Source organism: Danio aesculapii, chromosome 3, assembly GCF_903798145.1.
Source record: "Danio aesculapii chromosome 3, fDanAes4.1, whole genome shotgun sequence".
NCBI lineage: Eukaryota > Metazoa > Chordata > Actinopteri > Cypriniformes > Danionidae > Danio > Danio aesculapii.
Window position 1 is genome coordinate 18,091,321 of NC_079437.1, and position 23,456 is coordinate 18,114,776.

At 33.9% G+C, this 23,456-nt stretch overlaps 1 protein-coding gene and 1 non-coding gene across 2 annotated transcripts; both read left to right on the forward strand.

The window, feature by feature from the left end:
* The first annotated feature begins 738 nt into the window (after window positions 1-738).
* kri1 (KRI1 homolog) lies at window positions 739-22,889 on the forward strand. The gene is made up of 19 exons (XM_056453303.1): window positions 739-1,020; window positions 1,994-2,070; window positions 2,459-2,564; window positions 2,650-2,752; window positions 4,120-4,174; window positions 4,698-4,747; window positions 4,860-4,950; window positions 5,049-5,126; window positions 5,607-5,713; window positions 8,423-8,555; window positions 8,673-8,768; window positions 10,912-11,082; window positions 12,021-12,096; window positions 12,526-12,644; window positions 12,779-12,950; window positions 15,731-15,861; window positions 18,070-18,134; window positions 18,292-18,387; window positions 21,276-22,889. The coding sequence occupies exons 1-19, from the start codon at window positions 945-947 to the stop codon at window positions 21,763-21,765; spliced, it is 2,292 nt and encodes a 763-aa protein (XP_056309278.1). The 5' UTR covers window positions 739-944; the 3' UTR covers window positions 21,766-22,889.
* LOC130221843 (Z30 small nucleolar RNA) lies at window positions 15,917-16,015 on the forward strand. Its single transcript, XR_008836330.1, has one exon. It is a non-coding gene; the product is annotated as a Z30 small nucleolar RNA (small nucleolar RNA).
* Window positions 22,890-23,456: the final 567 nt, after the last annotated feature.

The following is a 23,456-nucleotide window of genomic DNA, read 5'->3' on the forward strand; positions in this document are numbered from 1 at the left end:
CTTTTTAAAATGTAAATACTGTCACTCGACGGATGGACGACAATCAAGGCAAAAACTAGAGCAATTTTATTATAAATTATTATTTAACTGTAATAAGTTAATTATAAAATGCTAAACACACTGTATTAGTTATCATAAAATACTGTATTAGTTCATATAAAGCAATGTTTTATAGTCATTAGGAAATTACCCATGGCAACCATATTTACCTTCGGCCATTTCAATGTGGTGATGCCATTGGTCCATAAACATGTCCTGCTTGTTATCATATTCATTATAACTTGGTGTTATAACAGCTATTTTAACCTTATTTATCAATATGTGGAACGTTTTGGACTCTCAGAAGCTATCGAAAATATTTAAAAAATATTAAGTATTAAAAATATTTTTTAAAAATGTAAATGTAACATAAATGTAACACAGAAAATAGGTCAGGGCCATTGTTATTGTTTACATCCCTCAAAATGGTCTAGAATACAAAGGGACTTTGTTTAGGCCCAATACCCTCGATCAAGTTAGTTTTGTTTGATTCTTCGTAAGAAAATGTTTGGGCATCCTTGATTGACATGGAGAGTCCAGGGTTTATGAGTTATACAACATCCCACCGCTAGGGAGCGATGAAATGTTTTGGCTTCACTTTTCAGTACATGTGTTGCTCACTCGCGGTAACAAAATCTGCTTGTTTTCATCACAGACTGCAATGTATAGTCTAAATATGTGACAGAAATAACCGGTTTAAGTTCTAACAAGGGGGAAAATCTTAGTAGAAAAAACAATCGACGAAAGGAGGCGATATTTGAACCCTGAACTCAACGACGTATGAGAGGGTCACAGGTCACGTGCCCATGCCGCACAGCAGAGCAACATGTCCAACGTGAGAGTTTGAATTATCGAGATATTAATCTGATCGCAAATCAGAAGATACAGCACAGTTATACGACAACATGTTGGATCTCAAGATTAACAAGAAGTTTGCAGAGAAGTATGAGAAATATCGCCAGAAAGAAGAACTGCAGAGACGTAAGTTTTAACTTACTAGCATGCGTTATTTACTACACGCAAATATTAGAATTTTCATGTGTATGTTTTATATGCATATTGAATACGATAACGCGTATTTATATCAACAATAAACGTGTTTTTTTAACGTTTTGTTGTCGAGTAACTTTAAAGTTATTTTTATATATATTAACAGTCTCTTATCTAATGTTTTTGTGTTTGTGAAGTGATATTTTTGATATTCAGAATAACTTGAAAATAAATACAAATACCGTAGTAACTGTAACGGTTCAAATAATATGGCTACTGCAGTAAAATTATGTTGTATTTGTCTATTACTCAAGAATGTTAAAAAGGTGCAAGTAGAGGTTGAAATTTCTTTTTATCTTAATGTTCCTCGTTTATGTACTAATATTTTACAGTAGTAGCTAACAGTGTGATCATTATTTTCACAAAAAATATTTTTGAGACATGAGACAAAACATTGACATTAAGTTTTTGTGTCATACAAGTATTTGATTTTGGGATAAGCTTTGCCTTTATATTTGTTAAAAGGATAGTTCACCCAGTTGAATATCAAATGATTTTTAGCTGAAATTGTGGTCATTGGTGATTTATATAAGATGCAAGTAAATGGCTAATGGTACTTTGAAGAGCCAATACACAAATACAAGCAAAACCAAACTAATATTCATGGCTTTCGGGGATACGTTGAGGACTTATAAAGTGAAACGATTGGTTTACTACTTTTTATTTTAGTTACTAATGTAGTAAATAACATTGAACAGACCAATCTTCAAAATATCTCAATGTATTATCAGGAGCTACAGGTATTCATTTTGTTTTGTGTGTGATTTTTGTAGCCGTTACCTTCCAGCCAAAAAAACTCTAATATTCTACTAAAAATGTCCCATACATCTTGCATGATCTGATATTAAGCAAAGCAACAGTCATCTGTATTATTTTATCTTTCTGTTTATGCCGAATGTTCCAGTGAAGGACCGTTATGGAGACCAGGATGAGGAAAATTCATCAAACTCCTCCGAATCTGACTCTGATGACAGTGAAGTGGTAAAATAATCATTCATTTTCTCTACTGAAACCTTTTTTCCAACTTTACACCTACATTTCATTGAGGTAAAGTATTTATTTTCGCACATTTGGACATTCTAATTAATAATATAATTTCAGAGAAGTATTCTTTGCAATTTTTAAATAGGGAAATCATATTAGCAGCTAATGACAGTCAAAGTACAGCACTGTTCATATGCAATTAAATAGTGCTAATGTTGTTTTGAAGTCATACTTGCATGGGATTTCAGACTGAATATTCAAATTAGTGGGATAAACAATATAGGGACATTGATTGATTATACATTAAAATGAATGATTGTGTGAATATAACCTCAACTTTACCTCAGTCTGCATTTCCATGTCTAATACTCTTATATACGTGTAGGAGCTGGATCCAAAGTTGGACAGAGATTTTTACAGAACTCTCTCGCTTCTGAAGAAGAAGGATCCGAAGATCTATCAGAAAGATGCCAAATTCTACACAGAAGAGAGTATGTAAAGATCTTCATTTGACAATTTTAGCTCCAATTTATGATTTGTTTTAAGATACTGAACTGTAGTTTTTGTCTTAATCAGAGTCTGGGTCAGGCAGCGATGAGCAACCGTCCACTTCAAAACAGTCAGAGAAACCCATGTTCCTGAAGGACTATGAGAGGAAAGTCATTCTGGAAAGAGGAGGGTAAGAAATCATCGGTTTAGAAATGATGGACTAGGCCTGAAATTATTCACTGTATATATTTTTTACCTTAATTGATTGTCTTGAGGATATTAAATGTTGGATGGAAAAAAACTTCCTTAAACTTAATAAGGACAAAACTGAGGTTATTCTCTTCGGCCCCTCAAAAACAAGAATGTCTTATATTATCGCTTGGAAAGTCTTACACCATATGTTAAATCTCAAGTAAAAATTCTAGGAGTTATCTTTGATTCGGAGCTTTGTCTAGAAAAACAAATTAGCTCAGAGGTCAAGAATAGTTACTAATAGCTGAGGATCATCTCCAGACTCATATCCTTTCTTTCCTTTCAAGATCTGGAAAAAGTCATACATGCTTTTATCACATCTCCCCTAGACCATTATAATTCTTTATATATTGGTCTCCCTCAATCTTCATTGACACGGTTGCAGTTGGTTCAAAATGCGGCAGCTAGACTTTTAACAGGCACCAAAAAACATGCTCATACCTCACCAGTTTTAGCGTCCTGTTAATTTTAGAATTCAGTTCAAGATTTTACTTATTGTTTTTAAAGCACTTAATGGACAAGCGCCTTATATATCTGAACTTATTAACCCACAGTCAACTTCTCGGTCACTTAGGTCATCAAATAAAATTTTACTGCAAATTCCTTGGTCACGACTTAAACTGAAAGGAGATAGAGCCTTTGCAGTCGCTGCTCCACGTTTGTGGAACCAGTTGCCACCGGACATTATGAGTGCTTCTTCTCTTTCTATATTTAAGTCCAGACTTAAGACACATTTTTATTCTGTTGCCTTCCCAGGTTTTTAATCTTTATTGTGCATTGTTGCTGTCATACTATTATTCTTATTAATTTTATTGTTATTTTATGGTTTTAGAATGTGTGTTATGGTTTTGTTCAGCACTTTGGTCAGTGCCAAACTGAAGTTAAATGTGCTTTATAAATAAACTTTACTTACTAGTTTTTAATGGGGTAGTTCATCCAAAACTGGACATTTTTTCTTACTATTTACCTTCAACCTTCACTCAACTTGTTTAGGTTTTCTATTTTTATGTTGAACTTAATTGTTTTTTTGTTTTTTTAATGTTGGAAACTAGTAACCATTGAGTTATATAGTACTTGTTTTTCCTTCTATGGAAGTTAATGGTTACTGTTTTTTAACATTCTTCAAAATATATTGTTTTGTGTTAATCACAAAGTAAATTGTCATTGTTACTTCCCTCACATGTTGGAGATTGGGAGGTAAATAAAAATAATTGACAGATTAATTTTTATTTATTTACATTACTAACACTACTTCTATTTTGTTTAAAATGTTTGTGTAATATAACCGAGTGTGCTCCATTGCAGAAAATATGAGGACGATGATAGTGCTGATGAAGAAATCTCTGCAAAGATGCAGGAGGTAAACATACTTAAGATATCAGAAATCAGCATAGAACATTAAAGTGCATTTATATTATGCCACGCTTTTACTTTATGCTGTTTAGCAATGCAAATTACTCCAATTTAAAAAAGAACTTGGAATTTAGTTAAAATGTTAATCATAATTGTAAATAGTAAGAGATTTTTGTCAGCATTAGATATTTTGAGTAATTACATATTTTTAAACAATACTATTTATAATAGTATTCCATTTTAACAATTGAAATAATTGAATTATAATACTGTCAATGTTTTTCTTGTGTATATTGATTTAGTTTGTTAATCACAGTAAGTCACATTGTGTTACGAAGTAAATTACATTGCAGATAAATGTTGACTTGTGGGTTTGTGCGTTTTTGTTTTCATTATTTTAAAAGAAATTTATTGATAAAATTCATTCAAATGGAAATGACCTCTTCTATTCATTTAAGTGTGTTCGTTAGTGACTGAAACAGCTGAATTGTCATAAATAACGACATATCATGAATGTGCTTGTATTACAGAGAGCTGCATCTCCCACCTACATCCAGGAACAGAAGGAGATACAGGAAAGGTAGGAAAGATGTCCTCTTTATTTTTATTGATCTTGATTTATTTGTATGATCTCTGCTCACTTTGATTTTTTTTCATTTGCTTTAGCTCTGTCTGTATTTTTTATTTGTCAGTTTGCGCAAGTTTGTCCAAGACAGTGATGATGAGGACAGTGATGATGACGGACAGTTTTTGACACGGAGGAACAAAACACAAGAGGAGAAGGTGCTGAGACTGTAGCTTTCGGTTGGATGGATGCCAGATAATTGTGTGTAATGAAACCGTATACAGTCATAAACCTGTTGTTTACTCCTGCTTTTAAGGACAAAGAGGAGGCTGACTATGTGGAATGGCTAAAGGGTCAAGCAGAGCTGGACGAGAAGGAAGAACTTAAGGACATGGTCAGTGTTTTTTTGTTTTTTTTTAAAGATATTTTTGACCACAAAACTGAAGTTGCACAGGTATATTTGTAGGTATAGCATTGTTTATCACTTGTTTTTGATGCCAAAAATTCTTAAAATATTACGTAAAGATCATATTCCTTGAAGATATTTTGTAAATTTCCTACCTTTAAATATATTCATTTCATTTTGGGTTAGTAATATGCATTTTGTATTTATGTTTTTAATGCAAAGAGCTTAATTCAGACAATTGTAATTTTCAGTATTTAAACTTTATTTTGAATCCTCAGAATCTAGATATTCAAATCTCAGCCAAATATTGTCCAATTCTAACAAACCACACAGCTTATGTATTCAGAGTTATGATGAATAAATCTCAATTTAAAAAACTCTCTGTGGTTCAGAATTACATTTTAGGATGAATTGTTTGGATAATTTAAGTATTGGATTTTGCCCTGACTGGTGTCTATGTTCATTTAGAAATACCTGCGGGACTACTGGAACAATCCTCAGTTGGATGAGAAAGAGTCTTTCCTGCGAGACTTCATGCTCAACAAAGGCTACATGGAGGAGGAGGATGAAGAGAGGTGGGTTCTGACTCTAGTATTGCAGTCATTAGCCCCTTTCACATATACAACCTTTTGGGAAAATTATCTGCAATTTTTTTCTGCAAAGGCATTATGTGTGAACAGGCCCTTTTTTAAATTACCGGTAAATTCGTTCCGGCATTTTTGCAGAAAGAGAAGTTGTAACATCACCAATAATTTGCCGGAATGCTGCGCTGTGTGAATGCAGAAGGAAAATTGCCGGAAAGAGCACGTTCACGCTTGGAACATGCTGACGTGAGGCGTCTACTACAGCCAATCAGAACATTCAGACACATTCACATCTGAACTGTTTTTTGAAATAAAATCCTTTGAATATTTTTCCAGACACATTTAGCTGTTAAATCTTAGTTGGAGAACATTTCTGTGTTCCTCCTTAATGCCAACTATATAAAATTATAGATAAAATGCTTATAATAAACTGCTGTTTGTTTATCTTCAAGCTCTGAAGTGAAGGAGTGCTTCAGTGAGCACATACACATATTATGTACATCTCGACATGCGAAAGTATTCCTCCAAGTTTTTTGTCGAATTTGTAATGTAGTCAAATGTGTAAACATTTAGCTGCGGTTCACACTTCTGCCTTTGGATGTTTCTGGGACAAAGCAGCTGCATGGATGCTAAAGCTTTAAATAAAAGTGAAATCATCAACAAAAGCCAGACCCTTTCTGTGTTTACAAATACAAGCGTAGTTTAGAGGCCGTTTCTGGTTAATGATGTCAGAATAATTTACCGGCATTTTGTAATGGATGTGTGAATCCAGATGGATGGGGCAACCATTACTGCATCCAAAATTCCTATCTGAACATGCAGCTCAACTCATTGTTCAAGCTCTTGTTCTCTCCAAACTGGACTATTGCAACTCTCTACTAGCCGGGCTTCCAGCTAACTCTATCAAACCTCTTCAGCTGCTTCAGAACGCAGCAGCACGAGTGGTCTTTGATGAACCCAAAAGAGCACATGTCACTCCGCTACTCACCCGTTTGCACTGGCTGCCAGTTGCTGCTCGCATCAAATTCAAAGCTCTGATGTTTGCTTATAAAGCGACCTCTGGCTTTGCTCCTTCTTATCTGCTCTCACTTCTGCAGATTTATGTGCCCTCCAGAAACTTGCGTTCTGTGAATGAACGTCGCCTCGTGGTTCCATCCCTAAGAGGGAAGAAATCACTTTCCCGAACTCTCACATTCAATCTGCCCAGTTGGTGGAATGAACTCCCTAACTACATCAGAACAGCAGAGTCACTTGCTGTCTTCAAGAAACGACTAAAAACTCAACTGTTTAGTCTCCACTTTCCTTCCTAATCTTAACTGCCTCTCTGGCTATACCACTAACTGTACTCTCTCTCTCTCTCTCAAAAAAAAAAAATTACATTACTAATGCTTTGCTTGTTAGACACACCTGAAGCTTGTCTATAGAACTTGTTCACTGCTGCTCTTATAGTTGTGTAAATTGCTTCCTTGTCCTCATTTGTAAGTCGCTTTGGATAAAAGCGTCTGCTAAATTACTAAATGTAAATGTAAGTGAATAATTTTTTTGCTAAAATTTCCGTAACGTCCTTGCCTGTGTGAACAGCGCTTTATTGAATTTACCGGTAAAATCGTTCTGGAAATTTTCCGGATATTTACCGGTATCGCTGTGTGAAAGGGACTATTAAACACATATAAACAAAAGCCTGTTAAAAAAAAAAGTTTTGGGTTAAACTGTTTCTCCTCTGCCCATCACGGCTGCATTATTTTATATATGATATTTTGTAAAAAAAAAAAAAAAAAAATGTAAAATAGGGTATATGCAGAGCTAGTGTTTCTTCCCATACTGATAAACTTCCGGTGAACGGTTAATGTGAGTTTTTTTTCATTTTATACAGTTCCTTTACAGCATCAATGTTGTAATGTAATTTAAATGCAATCAGTTAAATAGACTTTGGCATTCATTTAGTTGTTCAAGCGTAAAATGAGACAAAAGCCATTTACTTGCACGCGGCCGTCAGAATCGGCAGGCTAGCGCAGAAGCTCCATTGAATATACTGGGGTAAAATAAATGTTCATATTTTGAAGACATGGCGGGGAAAAATTAAATTTACTGCAGTGCGTCTTGTACAATCTGAGACCCACTATATAGACCCACTATATATTGCATATCACTCATATCATAACATTTTTAAAGAAAACGGACCTTATAAATGCAGATTTTGCAATGGCATACAGTTCACTGGAAGCACTTAACCCAGGTTACTGACAAATTAAAAGTCCTTTAGCATACTTTGACATATCCCCTATTGTAAATATTGTTCAAATAGACTTTAAAATGTAATTTATTTAAATCCAAGCCAATTTTTCAGAATCACTACTATAATCTTTTCAATGTCAACTTGCTATAGATGCAAGCTTTACCGTATTCCTGCATTTTATTTAAAAGAAAAATCATAATATCATTGTGAAAATGTTTCTGTCTCTTTTGATCAATTTATTAAATCCTTGTCAGCTGAATATTTTAATTTCTTTAAAAAGAAAATCTTTCCCAGTACTGGGTTGTGGCTGGAAGGGCATCTGCTGCGCAAAACATAGTTGGCGGTTCATTCTGCTGTGGTGACCACTGATAAGGGACTACACTGAAAGAAAATGAATGAAAATAAAATCTAAACCCTTGAAGGATTTTATAAGTAAGTATCTCTGAATCTGTGAATGGTTTTAGGATCCCCACATATAATGAGCTCATGCAGGATGATGTGGATGATTCAGAGGATGAAGGAGAATCATTTCTGCACAAGCAGGAAGACTTTGAGAGGCATTACAACTTCCGCTTTGAGGAGCCTGATGCTGGAAAAGTAGGAAGATTTCATTCATTCAAGATTCATCAGATTGATTTGTATTTGTGTTTTGTTAATTTCCTCAAAAGAGCTCTTTTTTTAGACACTACTCATAAACCCATCATTCCTCTACAGGTCAAAACATATCCCCGCAACATTGCAACTTCTGTCCGCAGCAAAGACGACAGGAGAAAGAGGAAGAGAGAGGAGGTTAAAGAGAGGAAGAAGAAGGTAAAGATGATTTTGAATAATTTCTTCAAGAAAAGATCTCTTACACTTATCATGGATGCTTTTAGGTTGATTAAAAATACACTAAAATCATTTATATTGTGTATATTACCTCTTAAGGCCCAAAGTGTTTTTACATGCTTTTTTAATTTCTCTTTGCTATTTGGGCTTATTGGAACCTAATTAGAATTAAAATCTAAGCATCATCTTTTGATATGATGTATTTTTAGAGAGAAATTATGTCCATATATGTTGACTCGTGTTTCGAATTGACACAAAACTTTTTCCTGAATTTTTTTTTATGCATATATAACATAGAATTTCTTTTAACTTGCTTTGACTATCAGAGATTAAAAACAGATGCAGGATGACTCTGTATGTCTTTACAAAATATAAAAAAAAATATAAAACATTCAAAGTATTTTAAATAGCCACTTAAGAGCTAAAATGTGCTGTCCATGTATGTGGACACTCAAGCCCTAGGAGGCTAAGACTTTAAAGTTTAGCTTAAAGAGGTAACATTTGAAGTGACTCAGTTTGTGGTGGGTTGGTGGCAAAATAGCAAAACGACAACCAAATAATGCAAAAATAAGTGAATTTATTTACAAAAGTAAAAAGGAAGTCAAACAGCAAAATTATATTATATACACAAATCTCACAAAAGAAAATAAATAAATTAATGGATATTATGAATGGGGAAACAAGAATTATGTGGCGCCAAATACAAAAAACCAATGTAACAAAAACCTCAAAACTAGCTGAAAATTACCCTCTAAACTATCTAATAGAAAATAAACAAACGAAATATCTTTAGCGTTTGCATGCTGGAACTAAAACTACTCTTCTAACCAAAGATACGTAGAAAACTTACAGCGGGTGGTACTCGCTTCTAAACTAGTGTGTTTAGACAGTAGAGTTTTCTGCGTGTATGTCCTGTGACATCTAAACTCCTCGATTTCAAGGGGAATTCTGACACCAGAGATCAGGGATCGTCAAATACATACAAGATGGTAACAGTGACCAAAACTGAAAGGAGAACAAAATCAAGCTCTAAAGTCACATCAACATAATAACTATCAACAAAAGCCAAAACACATGCAAAAAGGCCAGCAAGAGAAAAGCAAGCAAGAGAGAGCGAGCTCCCTTCCTGATTGGCAGCGAAGGTGATGATGCCACATCGAGTAATGGCGATTGATGTCCTTACGGACGAATGGAAAACGGGAGTGGGCGATCCTGAGAATTGACACAGAGAGAGAATAAGGGAGAGAGAGAGAGCGAGAGGGCACACACACACAAGCAAAACATACAGGCACGTACATATGGTTGTAACAAATGTATTATAAAATGTGTCAAGCTTATTCCATATTATTTTATGTGGCCTGCCAGAGCATTTAATTCATACTAAATGCGAATTTAAGTATTCGTGGGAGTAGATTACATACAACTTCAATGCAAACTGGGCACTCTAAAGGATTTGAAACGTGCAACATGTGTGCCGCGAACACACTGAATTCACTTCAAATGTGTCTCCTGCTCAAGTTCAAGATATTCAACATGATCTGAAACTTTACATGAAGCAAAAAACATCCTGTGAGTAATCAAGAGCAAGTGACGTGGTGCTTCCTGTTCAGTGTGAACCCAGCATTATAAAAAAAAGTCCATACTGCATCACATCAAATATTGATGTAAACTACATCTCCCATAATGTATTATTTTGCGACCCAGCTCAAAATTATTTGTTGCTCCATAGTTATTCTTCTCTCAGATGGGGCCAGTTTAGAGAACGGTTATGACCTGATAAAAGGATTTATGCTAAAATAACTAATAATGGCATATACTAATGGAATATATTTTACATTTATGAAAATGCATGTTATTGTTTGATTTGTCTTTAATATTTTAAATTGAATTAAGGATGCTTTTTTAAAAGTACGGTTAGAAGTAACATGTATATAGTATTAAAGTTATTACTGGTCCTTTGAGAGCAGCCACTGTGAAAATTACTTTGAGACCCTTTATTTTTGTTATGAATCCAGCAAAGATGGATTTTCAGCTTCGTTGTTCAGTCTTCAGTGTCCCATAATCCTTCAGAACTAATAGAATCGACAGTTTAATTCCTCACAATTTCCTCTCTAACCTCCTGTAGGAGAAGGAACAGAAGCAGCAGCAGCTGAAGGAACTGAAGAATCTGAAGCGAGCGGAGATCATGGATAAACTAAAAAAACTGCAGGAGCTGACAGGAAATGAACAGCTGGCCTTCAATGACGTTGACCTGGATGGAGACTTTGACCCTCAGCAACACGACCAGCTTATGCAGGTTTGTCTGAAATGACTGCAGGTTTGAAACAATATTTCATGACTAGGAGTGTCCAATAATCCATTATCTTTGGTAATAATAATTTAATTCAACAACTGTTTGGTAATATTGTAAGTGTTGTTTTATTGATAGGCAAGCTAACATTATCACTTATGTCACTCATTTTGCAAAAAAACAAACAAATGCATCTTGAGTCAAAGCATTCACTGCGTGATGAAGCATGTAAAGTGTCATTTACACTAGTGTTTTTTTGAATGAATGAAAAACGCTCCTTGTTTGGACTGCCGTTTTTATTTATCTTCACTATACAGCCTAAAATACATGACTATTCACAATCACGATTGTGAAATGGACATATGAGAGAGGCTTGAAGAGTCGATTGTAGATAGCTTAACCTCCTTTTTTAATGGTCTGTCTATGCTAATACAGATCACCAGCATTTCCAAAACAAAATGGGCTCTTTAGCGTTTTCAAAACACTTCATTTTTATATATCACACTAGTGTAGGTGCCAGGCGTAACAAAATGAATGTGTTTTAAAATGAAAATGTGTTAGTGTAAATGGCGTCTCATAAATTACATTTTTGAAGGGAATATTTGAAGTCAAGAAATGGGTATGGTTGATTAATCATATACGTCTTGTCAGGGAAGCACAGTTGTGTGATTAGTAGTAAATATTTTTCTCACACCAGAGGGCGCTCTCTCACTAAATTTCGATTTTGAATTCTATTTGTCAAATTTGACTATAAGTAAGACTATTAGTAATGACATGTAGTAAATTATCATTATCGCAAAAAAAAAAAATCACTTTTAAAACGGAGATGTCATTTTTGATCAATATTGCACTTGTAGTCGCTGCCTTTGAGGACGCAATTGCTGTGTAGCTATTTGATAATATAATTAGCAAAACTGATCGCTGTTCTTCATTCTCACTTGCAGAAGGTCTTTGGTGATGAATACTATGAAGAGAATGAGGAAGAAAAACCACAGTTTGAAGGCGATGAGGAATTTGAAGGTAACACTGACTCTTGATCACAATGTTTGATGTTGATCACTCAATGTTCACAATCACTACCAAGAAAACAATACTTTCAGCAATGACATGTTAAATTAATCACAATAAAAAAATATTTATTATATTATTACAGATTTGTTTTTCAAATTAATGATGTTTTATTTAATTAATTACTTTCTAATTTTATTTATAAAAAGATTTGCAAAACAAAAGCAAAACGACTATTTTCATATTTTTTTCTGTTTTTGATAATAATAAATATATTATTATATATATTATAAATATATAAAGCATTTTAAACCGTAAAGAATTTGTAAATTTTTGCATAATTTGGTATCAAGTATATGAAATTAAATGATTTGTGATTTTGTTTTATTTGATTTTTGTATTTATTTATTGTTAAATTTTAATTAATTATTTTTTTTAAAGATAATTGGAACTGGGACACATGGGTGGGAAAACAGGAGAATGAGGAAGAGCATGACCCTGAGGAAGACTATACTGCGGAGGAGCACTACCAGCCCAACTGTGATGATCCTGACTTTATAGTAAGAGTAGACGTTTTCTACTAGGCTTTCTGAATCTTAACAATTTAATTTATGCAATATAAATGCAGTACTGAACTGCTTTGTTCATTGTGTATGGTGTCCGCTCTTAATCATACTTAAATTCTTTTGAATAGATGGATGCAGATTACGACCCAAGCCAACAGGCCGTTTCTAAAAAGAAAAGAAAAAAAGAGAAAGAGGAGAAGAAAAAGAAGAGCAAAGAGGACGTACCTCTCATGGGAAAGAAGAGGAAAAAGTCCCACTTTGCCGAGATCATCAGCAAAAGCAAGCCTGTTTTTGATCCAAGTGAGTGATGGCTGTTTACACAGATTGTTCAGGCAGAATTAATATTGTAATCATTTACTTATCCTCCTGTTGTTCCAAACCTGCTTGAGTTTCTTTATTCTGTTGAACACAAAACAAGATATACTGAAGAATGTTAAAAAAATTAACAACAGCCATTTACTTCTATAGTGTATTATTTCTTGCTTTGTGTTTAACAGAAGAAAGAAGTTTATAAAAGTTTAGAACTACTTGAGTGAGAGTAAATAATGAGAAAATGTTCATTTTTGGGTGCACTCTCACTTTAAAACAGAAGTACACAGAAGTACAATGTGTAGATTTTAGTTGTCAAACAAGACCCATCATAAGTGATGCACATTATGTTCAGAACGCTTTGATAAACTGGCTAAAAATTGCTTCATATGTAATCATCTGCATCTTTCTAATATGGAAATTTATGCAAATAAGATGTGTTTATTATGAGTTGGCTATAATTTACTTTTACGCCAGAAGTGCCGGGAGTAAGATCAGTCCAACACTTGCTTATTTCTGAAGTGAATGCTGATTTAAATGTACTACAAATTGAATTTGACAATGAAATTTAGAAAGTAACTCTATGTGCTAAATCCGTCAGACTTGCATTATTAGAAAATAATGCACACCTGAGTTGGTGATGCCATTAAAAGCTTAATTTTTTTCCTAATAATTCAGCAGACTGGAGTCAGTTATTCTGCTTAAACTACAGTTACCATTCACATGTTTTTTTTTCAAAATATTTGTTAGGTTTTAATCCTCAAATCACTGCTGCTGTGTGAAACTTGTCTTATTCATCAAATTTACAGAGCACTTGATTAAAAAAAAAAGTGAACTGTACCATACCACTTTTTGGGTACTCTTTGCAAAGGGTATCTAGCATGGCAAAAGGGTACCAAAAGGTGGAGCTAGACTCGCAGCTGAATGCTATTGGTTTACAGAGAAGCATCACTAATAAAAACAAAGGAAGCCGAGACATTACAGTGTAATAATATATACATATAATAACGAGCCATGGTCGACCTGACCTCAAACAAATCTTGTCGATTTGATGAACAAAGCCAAAAAGAATTAAATCTGCAGTGTCCTGTTATTGTTTTACGAGGCAGTCTAAAAGCGCGGGTGGTTTCACTTTCTCCAGAGAGCTCATGTGCGCGTTTATATTTGAAATAACAAACTTCTTGAGCTGATGGTAATAACGTTTGCGAGATTATTAAAGTGCTTCTGACATCCGATCCTTTCAGAAACGGACAAACGTGAGAGTGAAGCGTGAAAAATCAAAGGAGCGAATGATTCTTTCAGCAACCTAAAACATGAACAAACTGCCATGTTTAACTATTATCATCGTCTTTTTGACTATTATGAACTCGATTGACTGAATGACTTTCTAACAGAGGTTACATCTGCTGGTGAAAATTAAAGATGCAGATCAGAGGTTACTCTGGACTATATGTTGCGTGTTGTTTTTGAACCCAAATAAGGCCCAAATGTATGCAGTGTGTGGTCTTTCTGAATTTGGTAACATATTGGAGACTGTAAGGGTCTGTATGTGTTCATATATGTTGCATTTACTTATTTTTTATAATTGCAGACCTTACAGTAGGCTATTTTGATCATTGATCTGCAGTTATAATCAAATCCTGTTCATAGAAAAGTTAGTACTGAACATTTATACACAAGTATTTATGTGTATAAAGCATCTGTTTTGTGAGAAGTGCTTCTCACATGATATGTAAACAACCCGTACAGCTTTACTGTGACATTTCCTTGAGCGAGAATGATGTTGACTGAAACTTTCTGTCATACACCATGCCTACCAAATTGGTACCTTTTTGGCAGTGAAAACACAAGCCTGATAAAGGTGACCTGTACTGTACCACTCAGCGGAAACGGGCCTGTAGAGATAAAAACAGCACTTGCATGCCAGATAGGCATTTCAAAGATGGCTGCTAAGCTAAAGGACTTGTCTTAATGGGACTTTACTGAAACTATTATAGTTGTGTGTTTACTTGGTAATAATTGAACTACTTAGTTTATATGTAATGTTCATTTGTGTACCCACCAAAATAATATAATTTCACTACCCTGATGTGAAAAATTCAATTGGTTCAATCACAGACTATAGAATACACAAGATACATCACTCGTATAGTTTTGAATAGGTAAGCAGTCAATATGGCTAATGAAGCCCCGCCTTCTAGAAAAGGAGCCAATCATTGATTGCTATAGACTGACAATTCTCCAGGGGAGAGGTTCAGACCAGACATGAGTTTCCGCTGATGTTGTGTGATTCGAACGGTTAGAAATGAAACCAAAGAGACTGTTGTTTAGTTTTATTGGTGATCCCCAATAGGAAATGTAATCGTAAGCTTGGCAGGTGGTTTTGGAGAATTTGATGTTTGATGTTAAACAGAATACCTCAGCATACTGCCTGAGAGGCATTTCAAAGATGGCCTCTGAGTGAGATGACTTGCCTTTAAGGGACTTTGGTTAAATTCAAATGGTGTGTTGAAATTCTTGATTCTGATTGGCTGGAAAGTGCGCTAAAATCGTTTATTGCACATGTAGTTCCAGTCAGTTTTGATCACAGTTAGAAATAAATGCGCTGCCCTCAAACATCCGTGTGCGTAATCTGTTGATTATCCCTTACATATCTGCTTATCGGATATCAGCAAAGCCCAGTATCATGCGTCTCTATACTGTCTGTCATTGGTCGAACATAAAGAAAATGTTTCAGCCTACACAAACCGCATTTGTTCCCCTGTTTCCAGAGGAGAAGAGCTTCGAGCAGTACTTGGACGAGTACTATAAACTGGACTTTGAGGACATCATTGATGACCTGCCGTGCAGATTTCGCTACAGAGAAGTGGTATCCAATGACTTTGGGCTGAGCACTGATGAGGTGAGGAGCTTCAGGCATGTCCACACAAGTTTAATGTGTTTAATGATGATGAGTTCTGTGCTGATGAGCTGTGATTGTGTCTGACCTGGTATTGCTGTTCCTCCGGGAGTAACTCTGACCAGGGTCTGAAGACCGTAATCTTCTCTCTGAGCAGAGCTGCATTGACAACCACCAGTGCAGATTAGCATTAGGCTCGCATTTAGATTTTAGAGGATTTGATTTGAGCAGATTTCACATTCACTGTCATTTCAAATAAATCTTTTATTGGAGATGCTGGAAGTTAATATAGATTTCTAAAAGATGTACAGTAAATCCAGTTGGATTTTTTTTTGTTGCTTTTAGTGTTTTATTACTATTATTTGTTTTGTTAATTACTATCTTATTATTATATTTTTACTCGTACTTATTTTCAGCAATGGCACAATACATAGATCAAAATCTACAGTGAACCTTCAGGTACAAAATAAAGAGACCACTTAAATTCTTTGTACTGATTGACAGTTTGCGTTATTCCAGCAACTACTGATTTCTTTAATTTAAGTATTGATTATATAAGCTAGTATTTGTTATTGGTGCTGGGCAAATAAGATATAATACAAGTACATACATAAAACTTTTATTTTTGCTTAGATGTTTTAATTTATATATAATTTGTATCATATACATATATATTTTATATCTATATTTTATATAAAACTTTCTCAAATATATGCATGCATGTGTGTATCTGTATAAACATAATAAATATTCACAGTACACACACACATATATCTTATGTGATGTTAAACCTGCTTTAAATCTGTATATTAATGAGAAATGACAAATGGAATGGGATGAATGTAGAAACAGCAAATTGAATGAAGTGATTCAATTTCTAAATTAAAGAAATCATTACCATTTTGAAAATAGGTATGGCCAGGTTGTACACACGAGATGTAGATGATGTAGAATCAGTAGGCCCACACGGAATCTGCCCACGCAGAATTCTGCAGATTTTTAGCCCATCATTAATTCTGTTTATTTACTTGAGTAAATGTGTGTAAATCTATATTTATTCAGTTTTTAAATTAATTACAGTAATATTATTGACTAATATGAAAATGTTCATCTGATGTATGTACAATGCAGTTTGTACAGTAATATTTTCTGTCTTTTAGTAGAGATATTATATGAGAGACTTGCTTTGTCTAATTGACAATCTAATTGGATTTGCATTGTAAACCTTAAATAAAAGTTAAAAAGATATTAATTTTATTTTGCATATTAAGGTTTTAGTTTTGATACTCCCAAAATAATTCCACAGAAATCCACAGATTTTTAGCAAAATTCTCAGCAGAAATAGCAAAAAACGTCCGCAGATTCCGTCTGGCCCTAGGAATCAGGCACTCAAGACTAACACTCATATTTATTGAAAGGAGATGAAAAACCTATCTGTTACTTGTGTAAGAATATTTTGACGATAAAACATATTTTTAATGATATTTAAGAATGTTTTTAATAAGGAAATAATTTAAGGGAAATGTTTGAAAAGGTGTCTTCAGGAGGAATTTTAGAATAAATATCATTAATCAAGCTAAAAGATTGTATATGACTCTTAAGTGTTGTTACTATGTGTATGTTTTTTGTACAACGAATGTTTGCTAAGAAACTGATATGATTGTATGTTATATATTATATATTTAGTATATATTTTTGCCATGAGTATAGCCAATGCAGCTGATATGGCATTAAAACTCATGCATACATACATACATACTGTACATATACAAACATATATTATGTCAAAAAAGTGTTTTATAAACTTCTATGAACTGTAAAATAATTATTTGGAATAATGCACAATTAAATGACTATTATTTATTTTCTGTTAATTACTACCTTATTTTATTTTGTAAAGTCATGTTTGTATTCAGCAAGGACACAATACATTGGTCAAAAATGATAATAGACTAATGAAAAATAGTCATTAAACATTCTTTGTTCTGATAGACAGAGGTATTACCAAATAAATACTGATTTCTTAAATCCTTTTATTTAAGTGTTTATTATATCTGTCTGGAGCTTTAAAAATAATTATTTTTAAAAATACACTAATCTTATTTTGGTGCATCCTTTAATTTAAGAAATAGTTTTTGGTGTTGTAATTTATATAAAAACAAACTTCAGAAACAGAATAATATTTCTTTGTTATTCTCACTCTTTCCATAGATTCTGAATGCAGGGGATAAGGAGTTGAACCGCTGGTGCTCACTGAGGAAGACCTGCATGTACAGGTAGTGTATAATGGTTGTTTTTGTGATGGATATAAATAAACTGCATAACAACGTGATATTAAATAGGAAAACACCTGTAGAAAATAAATAGTTTATTTTTTAATTGTTGATTTTGTCCTTCATAACATTGTTTTGAATGATTTTTCTTCTTGTTTAGGTCAGAAAGGGAGGAACTCTGTGACGTGAAGAACTTCCAGATAAAAGCACGCGATGTCAAGAAGAAACAGCAAGTGTTCGTGTCTTTGTTTAATGAGTGAGTGTTACTTTACACCATTTTCATGCACACAAATTTTAAATGAGTTTTTTTTAATATGAAGCTAATACAAATAAAACTTTTGCACTTTTTCTGGGAATCATGTGCACTTTCCATCATATGAGCTTTTAGGATGGGTTGCATCAACAAGCATTAAATTAAGCAAAGTTTAGAGCTAATTAAGGTTTTATTGATCAAGGTTTTATTTTAAGGTTTCACCACTTAATTTTAAACACAGATTAACAAATCTGTAATTAAAACATTACCTGTGATTAAATCTGATTCATTGTAGTTAAACTAAACTGCAGCAGTATTACTCTTTCATCGTAATTTATGTATTAACTTAATTCATAATTTATTAACCTTTATTAACACATTTCAGTAACTTCAAAGGGCTCATGCAAGTACTGGAAATGAAGATAAAAAAAATAACCCATATGTTTTAAGTAAATTATGCTGTGAATTACTCTAAGTTGAAACTTTACAAAACATTAGTTATATCATTTAATGGTGCAATGTGATCATGATTTAAAAAGGATGCCTGACTCCAAATAAGGGCTGCCATTTGAGAGTCTTTAAATGTCCTCAATATCAAGTTTAAAGTATATCCTTAGCTAAAATTTTAATCTGAGCTTAATGTTAAAACCAAGCTAATGTTAATATCAAGAATAAAACATACTTGCAGCATAATTACCTTAATTATGTTACATGTGACCGCGGGCTATAACATTTTGCAAGGGTATATTTTGGCAATAGCCAAAAATGCATTGATTTTTTTGTTTGTGCGATTAGAATATTAAGTAAGGATCATGTTCCATGAAGACATTTTGTAACTTTGCTACTGTAAATATATCAAAATTCAGTTTTTGATTTGTTATATGCAATTTAATTTTAACAGTTTTAAAGTCGATTTCATCAATATTTTGATATTTTTTTTACACTCAGTTTTCAGATTTTCAAATAGCTGTATCTCAGCCAAATATTGTGATGTTCTAACAAACTGTACATTCATGGAAATTAAAAACAAACAACAACAACAACAAAAAAAACAACAGCTGACATTTAGGACTGGTCTTGTAGTCTAGGGTCACATTTAAGCCTGCTTATTTTTAAACAAGGTTTAAAGTTTAAAGGTGCAACAGAATAATTTCCAGGGTTCCCACGCTTCTTGAAAACACTTGAATTTCAGACATGGAACCAAGAACAGTTTAGGGTTGCACCAGTTGTTCGTAAATTCTTTCTTAAAGTGGAACGTAAAGGCCTCACTAGGTGCTTAGTAACTACTAGCTAGTTTATAACTTAATATGTTCTCACTTAGGTTGCACCACATGTTCTTAGAGCAAACTGTAGTTAATTGGTCATAAGCTCTTTGTAAAGTCATGCGCAGTAGCATTAAATGATGTAATGTCCAATAAAAAGCATTTAAATAATTAAACTGCTTTAAAATCCTGCAGCAAATGTATCTATATATAACTGTCCTATAAAAAATTAAATGATCAATTATATATAGTGCATTACATTTCAGTCAGTCACTAATAACAGTAGATGCACACAGCTGAATCGCGAGCCATGAATGCACACGAAATACACAAAGTTATCAAAACATTAAACTTGATTTTTTTTTATATCTTATACATGAAAGAGAAAAGAGCAGGGAGAAGAGCTAAATATTTAGAGAGAGTAAATATTTAGTTGGAACATAGCTTTACGTTTAAACTAAGTTCAGTGGTGCTACACAAAAATATTTAGTAATGTGTAAGTTGTAACTTCGTGTCCCCTTAAGTCACAAATAGGCTACATTTTAACTTATGCACTGCTGGTGCAACTGGCCCCTGGAAAGTTCTTAAAAACAAATGTAGATCCTTGAAACTGAAATTAAATTAGTATTTGGTGTCATTACAACAATTCTCATGCTGTTGTCAAAAACAGAATGAGAAAAACTAGGAATTCTTAATTTACAACTATAAGACCTATGACAAACAATGCACATTTTATAGATGTTTCAGAAACCACATTTGAATATTAATAGATTTGAAATTAACAACCAATTTTTTTTGGAAAATTACACATTCAAAAATCAAAAAATTGCCTTCATAGTGAGGAAGGAGAGGTCTCCTTATCAAAAAGCTCCGCTACTACGATTATCCCGAAATGCAAAGTTTATTTCAGAAAATCAGTGGAATTTTGAGACCTTGCTTGTGATACTTCACACACTTCACCTGCATTTCGTTGCCTTGTACTTGTACATGTGTGATGACAATAAATTGAATCTAATCTAAAAAAAAAAATTCACGTATGTAAACAAATCCTGAACAGGCAGACTGGCAGTATCAGAGACATTATAATAGATGGAGGCCGTGTTGAAACAATTGACCGAAAGCGGACCATGCTTTCTATTATAGTGTCCATGAGCAGTACATCATATGTATGGACACACACACGTACACCGAGCAGCAGCTGGGGAGAGGTGTGTCAGTCACTGAATTCTGCACTGTGTTTGTCAAAGTTATCTGTAGCTTAAATGTCAGCATTCTGCATTTAGTTTATCACTTGTACGGTGGCTCTGAACTGTCAAAACACCTCACAAATCGCTTTTTCGCATGCAAAAAGCAGAAAAATTAAACCCGTCTTCAAATTTAAATTCAAAATATGATGGACTAAAACCTTCGGAGGCAGTGTGTCAATACGATTCACACAACGTGACGTCAAATTTATTTTTTAACATGCAAAAATTACAGACGAAATTTTGGATTCAATGTGCAATGAGCTTAAGTGAAATGTCAAGTACAGTTAGGACTTTCATGGCGTTACATATGCTGGTGGTGTGAATTACAAAGATGCTTTAACGATTGTTGTGCTTGTGTGTGTTTTTTTTTTTTTTTACCTAGAAATGATGGTCAGGAGGAGCAAAAAGATACCAAGGGGAAGGTGGGAAAGAAGAGGAGGGATCGTCTAAAGAAAGCCGAGCTCACGGAGAAGAGCGACACCACTGTGACTGAAGAGACACCTGAACCTCCTTCAGCAGAGCAAGCAGACGTCCTGGACTTCAAAGAAAGCAATGCAAAGGAAGAGGAGGACGATGAGGAGTTTCTTGTTCCTAAGAAAAAGATGAAGCTGGCAGAGACCGTGGTAACCAAGAAGAAAGAGATAGGCAGTGAAAGAACTGAAAAACCCAAAAGACCCAGAAAGAAAATGCGTCGCTCCGGCGGACGGCTGCTGAAGTCTATGACTGTGAAGATGGCCGGTCGAGAGTTCAGCAGACAAAGACTTCAAGCCTACGGGCTCAATCCAAAGAGACTCCACTTCAGAGAGCTGTACAGACAGAAACGGAAAGAGCGAGAGAAACAGGAAAAGCAGCAGAAAAAGAGCAAACAGTGATGCTGGAAATCAACGCCATTTTGATTGAGTTGTCAATGAGGGACCAGAAACAGTTGAAATGATAGAACTGTATTATTAACACGTTCATTTCAATCTTAAAAGTTTCCAAATCATCTCTGAATGCTTTCTCTGTTTTTCTTTTTTAATTAAAAGAGTTTTTGTGGAATTAAAGCCTTTTCTTTCACATTCCTTCTTGAGTATGGAAACCTTTAGTATTCTAGTTAATCTTCTGCTTTAGCGTTAGTTGTTCAGTTTTCAAATAACATTACAATATAACAATATATAAAGTTGTGTTGATTCAGTGAAAACTTCTTTTTAATACTTTTATTCTGTCCATTTTCAATGATGCTTAATCATTTGGTAACACTTTATTTTGATGGTCCATTTGAGCATTAGTAGACTGTCTGCTTAATATCTGTTGATACTGCTCCTTCAACCGACATTTAACTGACTATAAGACACTTTGCAAGTACATGTCAACTTACACTAACCCTAACCCCAACCTAACAGTCTACTTATAATCTAATGAGAATTAGTTGGCATGTAGATGCAATGTAACTTAAATTCAACAAACAGGCCATCAAAATAAAGTGCGACCAATTATTTTAATAAAGGTGTTAGTTCATTTGTTAAGTCTTTTTAAAAAGAAACAGAAACGAAACCAGAGTTGAGAGCTGGCAAACTATTGTATGACTTTTATCAGTTGAAAGACCCAAGTAGTTCTTCTCAAGAAAAAAATAAATAAATGAAAGGTTTCATTTAACTCAGTGATGCCCAAACTAGGGCCCACGGGCCAAAGTTGGCCCATGGTAATCTTTGATTTGGCCCGCCATCCCATATTAGAAGAGGGGGGAAATGATGGGGATGGACTGTCATTTCGAATTTAACGTGACCTTTTATTTGTTTGTTTTATTGTTAAGCCACAGAAAAGGCTAACTAAAATTAAATGTTTCAATGTAAAATTCAAATTTTAAAATGAATCAGATTTGGTTTAAAATGTACATACTGTCACCCAATGGATAAAGGACTTTGGTGAGCAAACTAAGGCAAAAGCAGGTTCTGCTTGACAAGTGTATTCAGTGCTGAACTCCAGCGTGGTATAAATGTGACTGTTTATGATTTTATTGCAATTATAATGAATAAAAAAGTTCTACTGCATTAGCTAATATGATAAAAAGTAATGTTTTCTATTTATGTTTAAATATTAGGAAATAAATTAGGAAATAACCCATGGTGACTTCAATGTAAAATAGGCTGGTAAATGTATTTTCAGCTCACCGACTATCAATGATATTTGTTTTTTGGCCCTTTATACGTGAAAGTTTGGACATCCCTGATTTAACTCTTAAGCCAAACTGTTAGCAGTAGTTGGGTATTAGTGAATGTGGAAGGAATTATGCTAAAGAACATTTCGGTTCTACATGATTCATTTTGGGTTACAAATGAGATTTTATACTAAGGACATAAGTCAAGTCAAGTTAATGTTTATTTATAAAGCACTTTAAAAAAGTGCTTACCAAAGTGCTATATATACACCATCTAAAACAAAAGACAAATACAACAGACATAAGACTCTCATAGTATTAAGAGCCACAGAGTAAAAATGGGTTTTAAGACTAGATTTAAAAACAGAAATAGTTGTGGCCTGCCTTGACATGGAGAGGCAAATTATTCCAGAGTTTGAGGGCAAC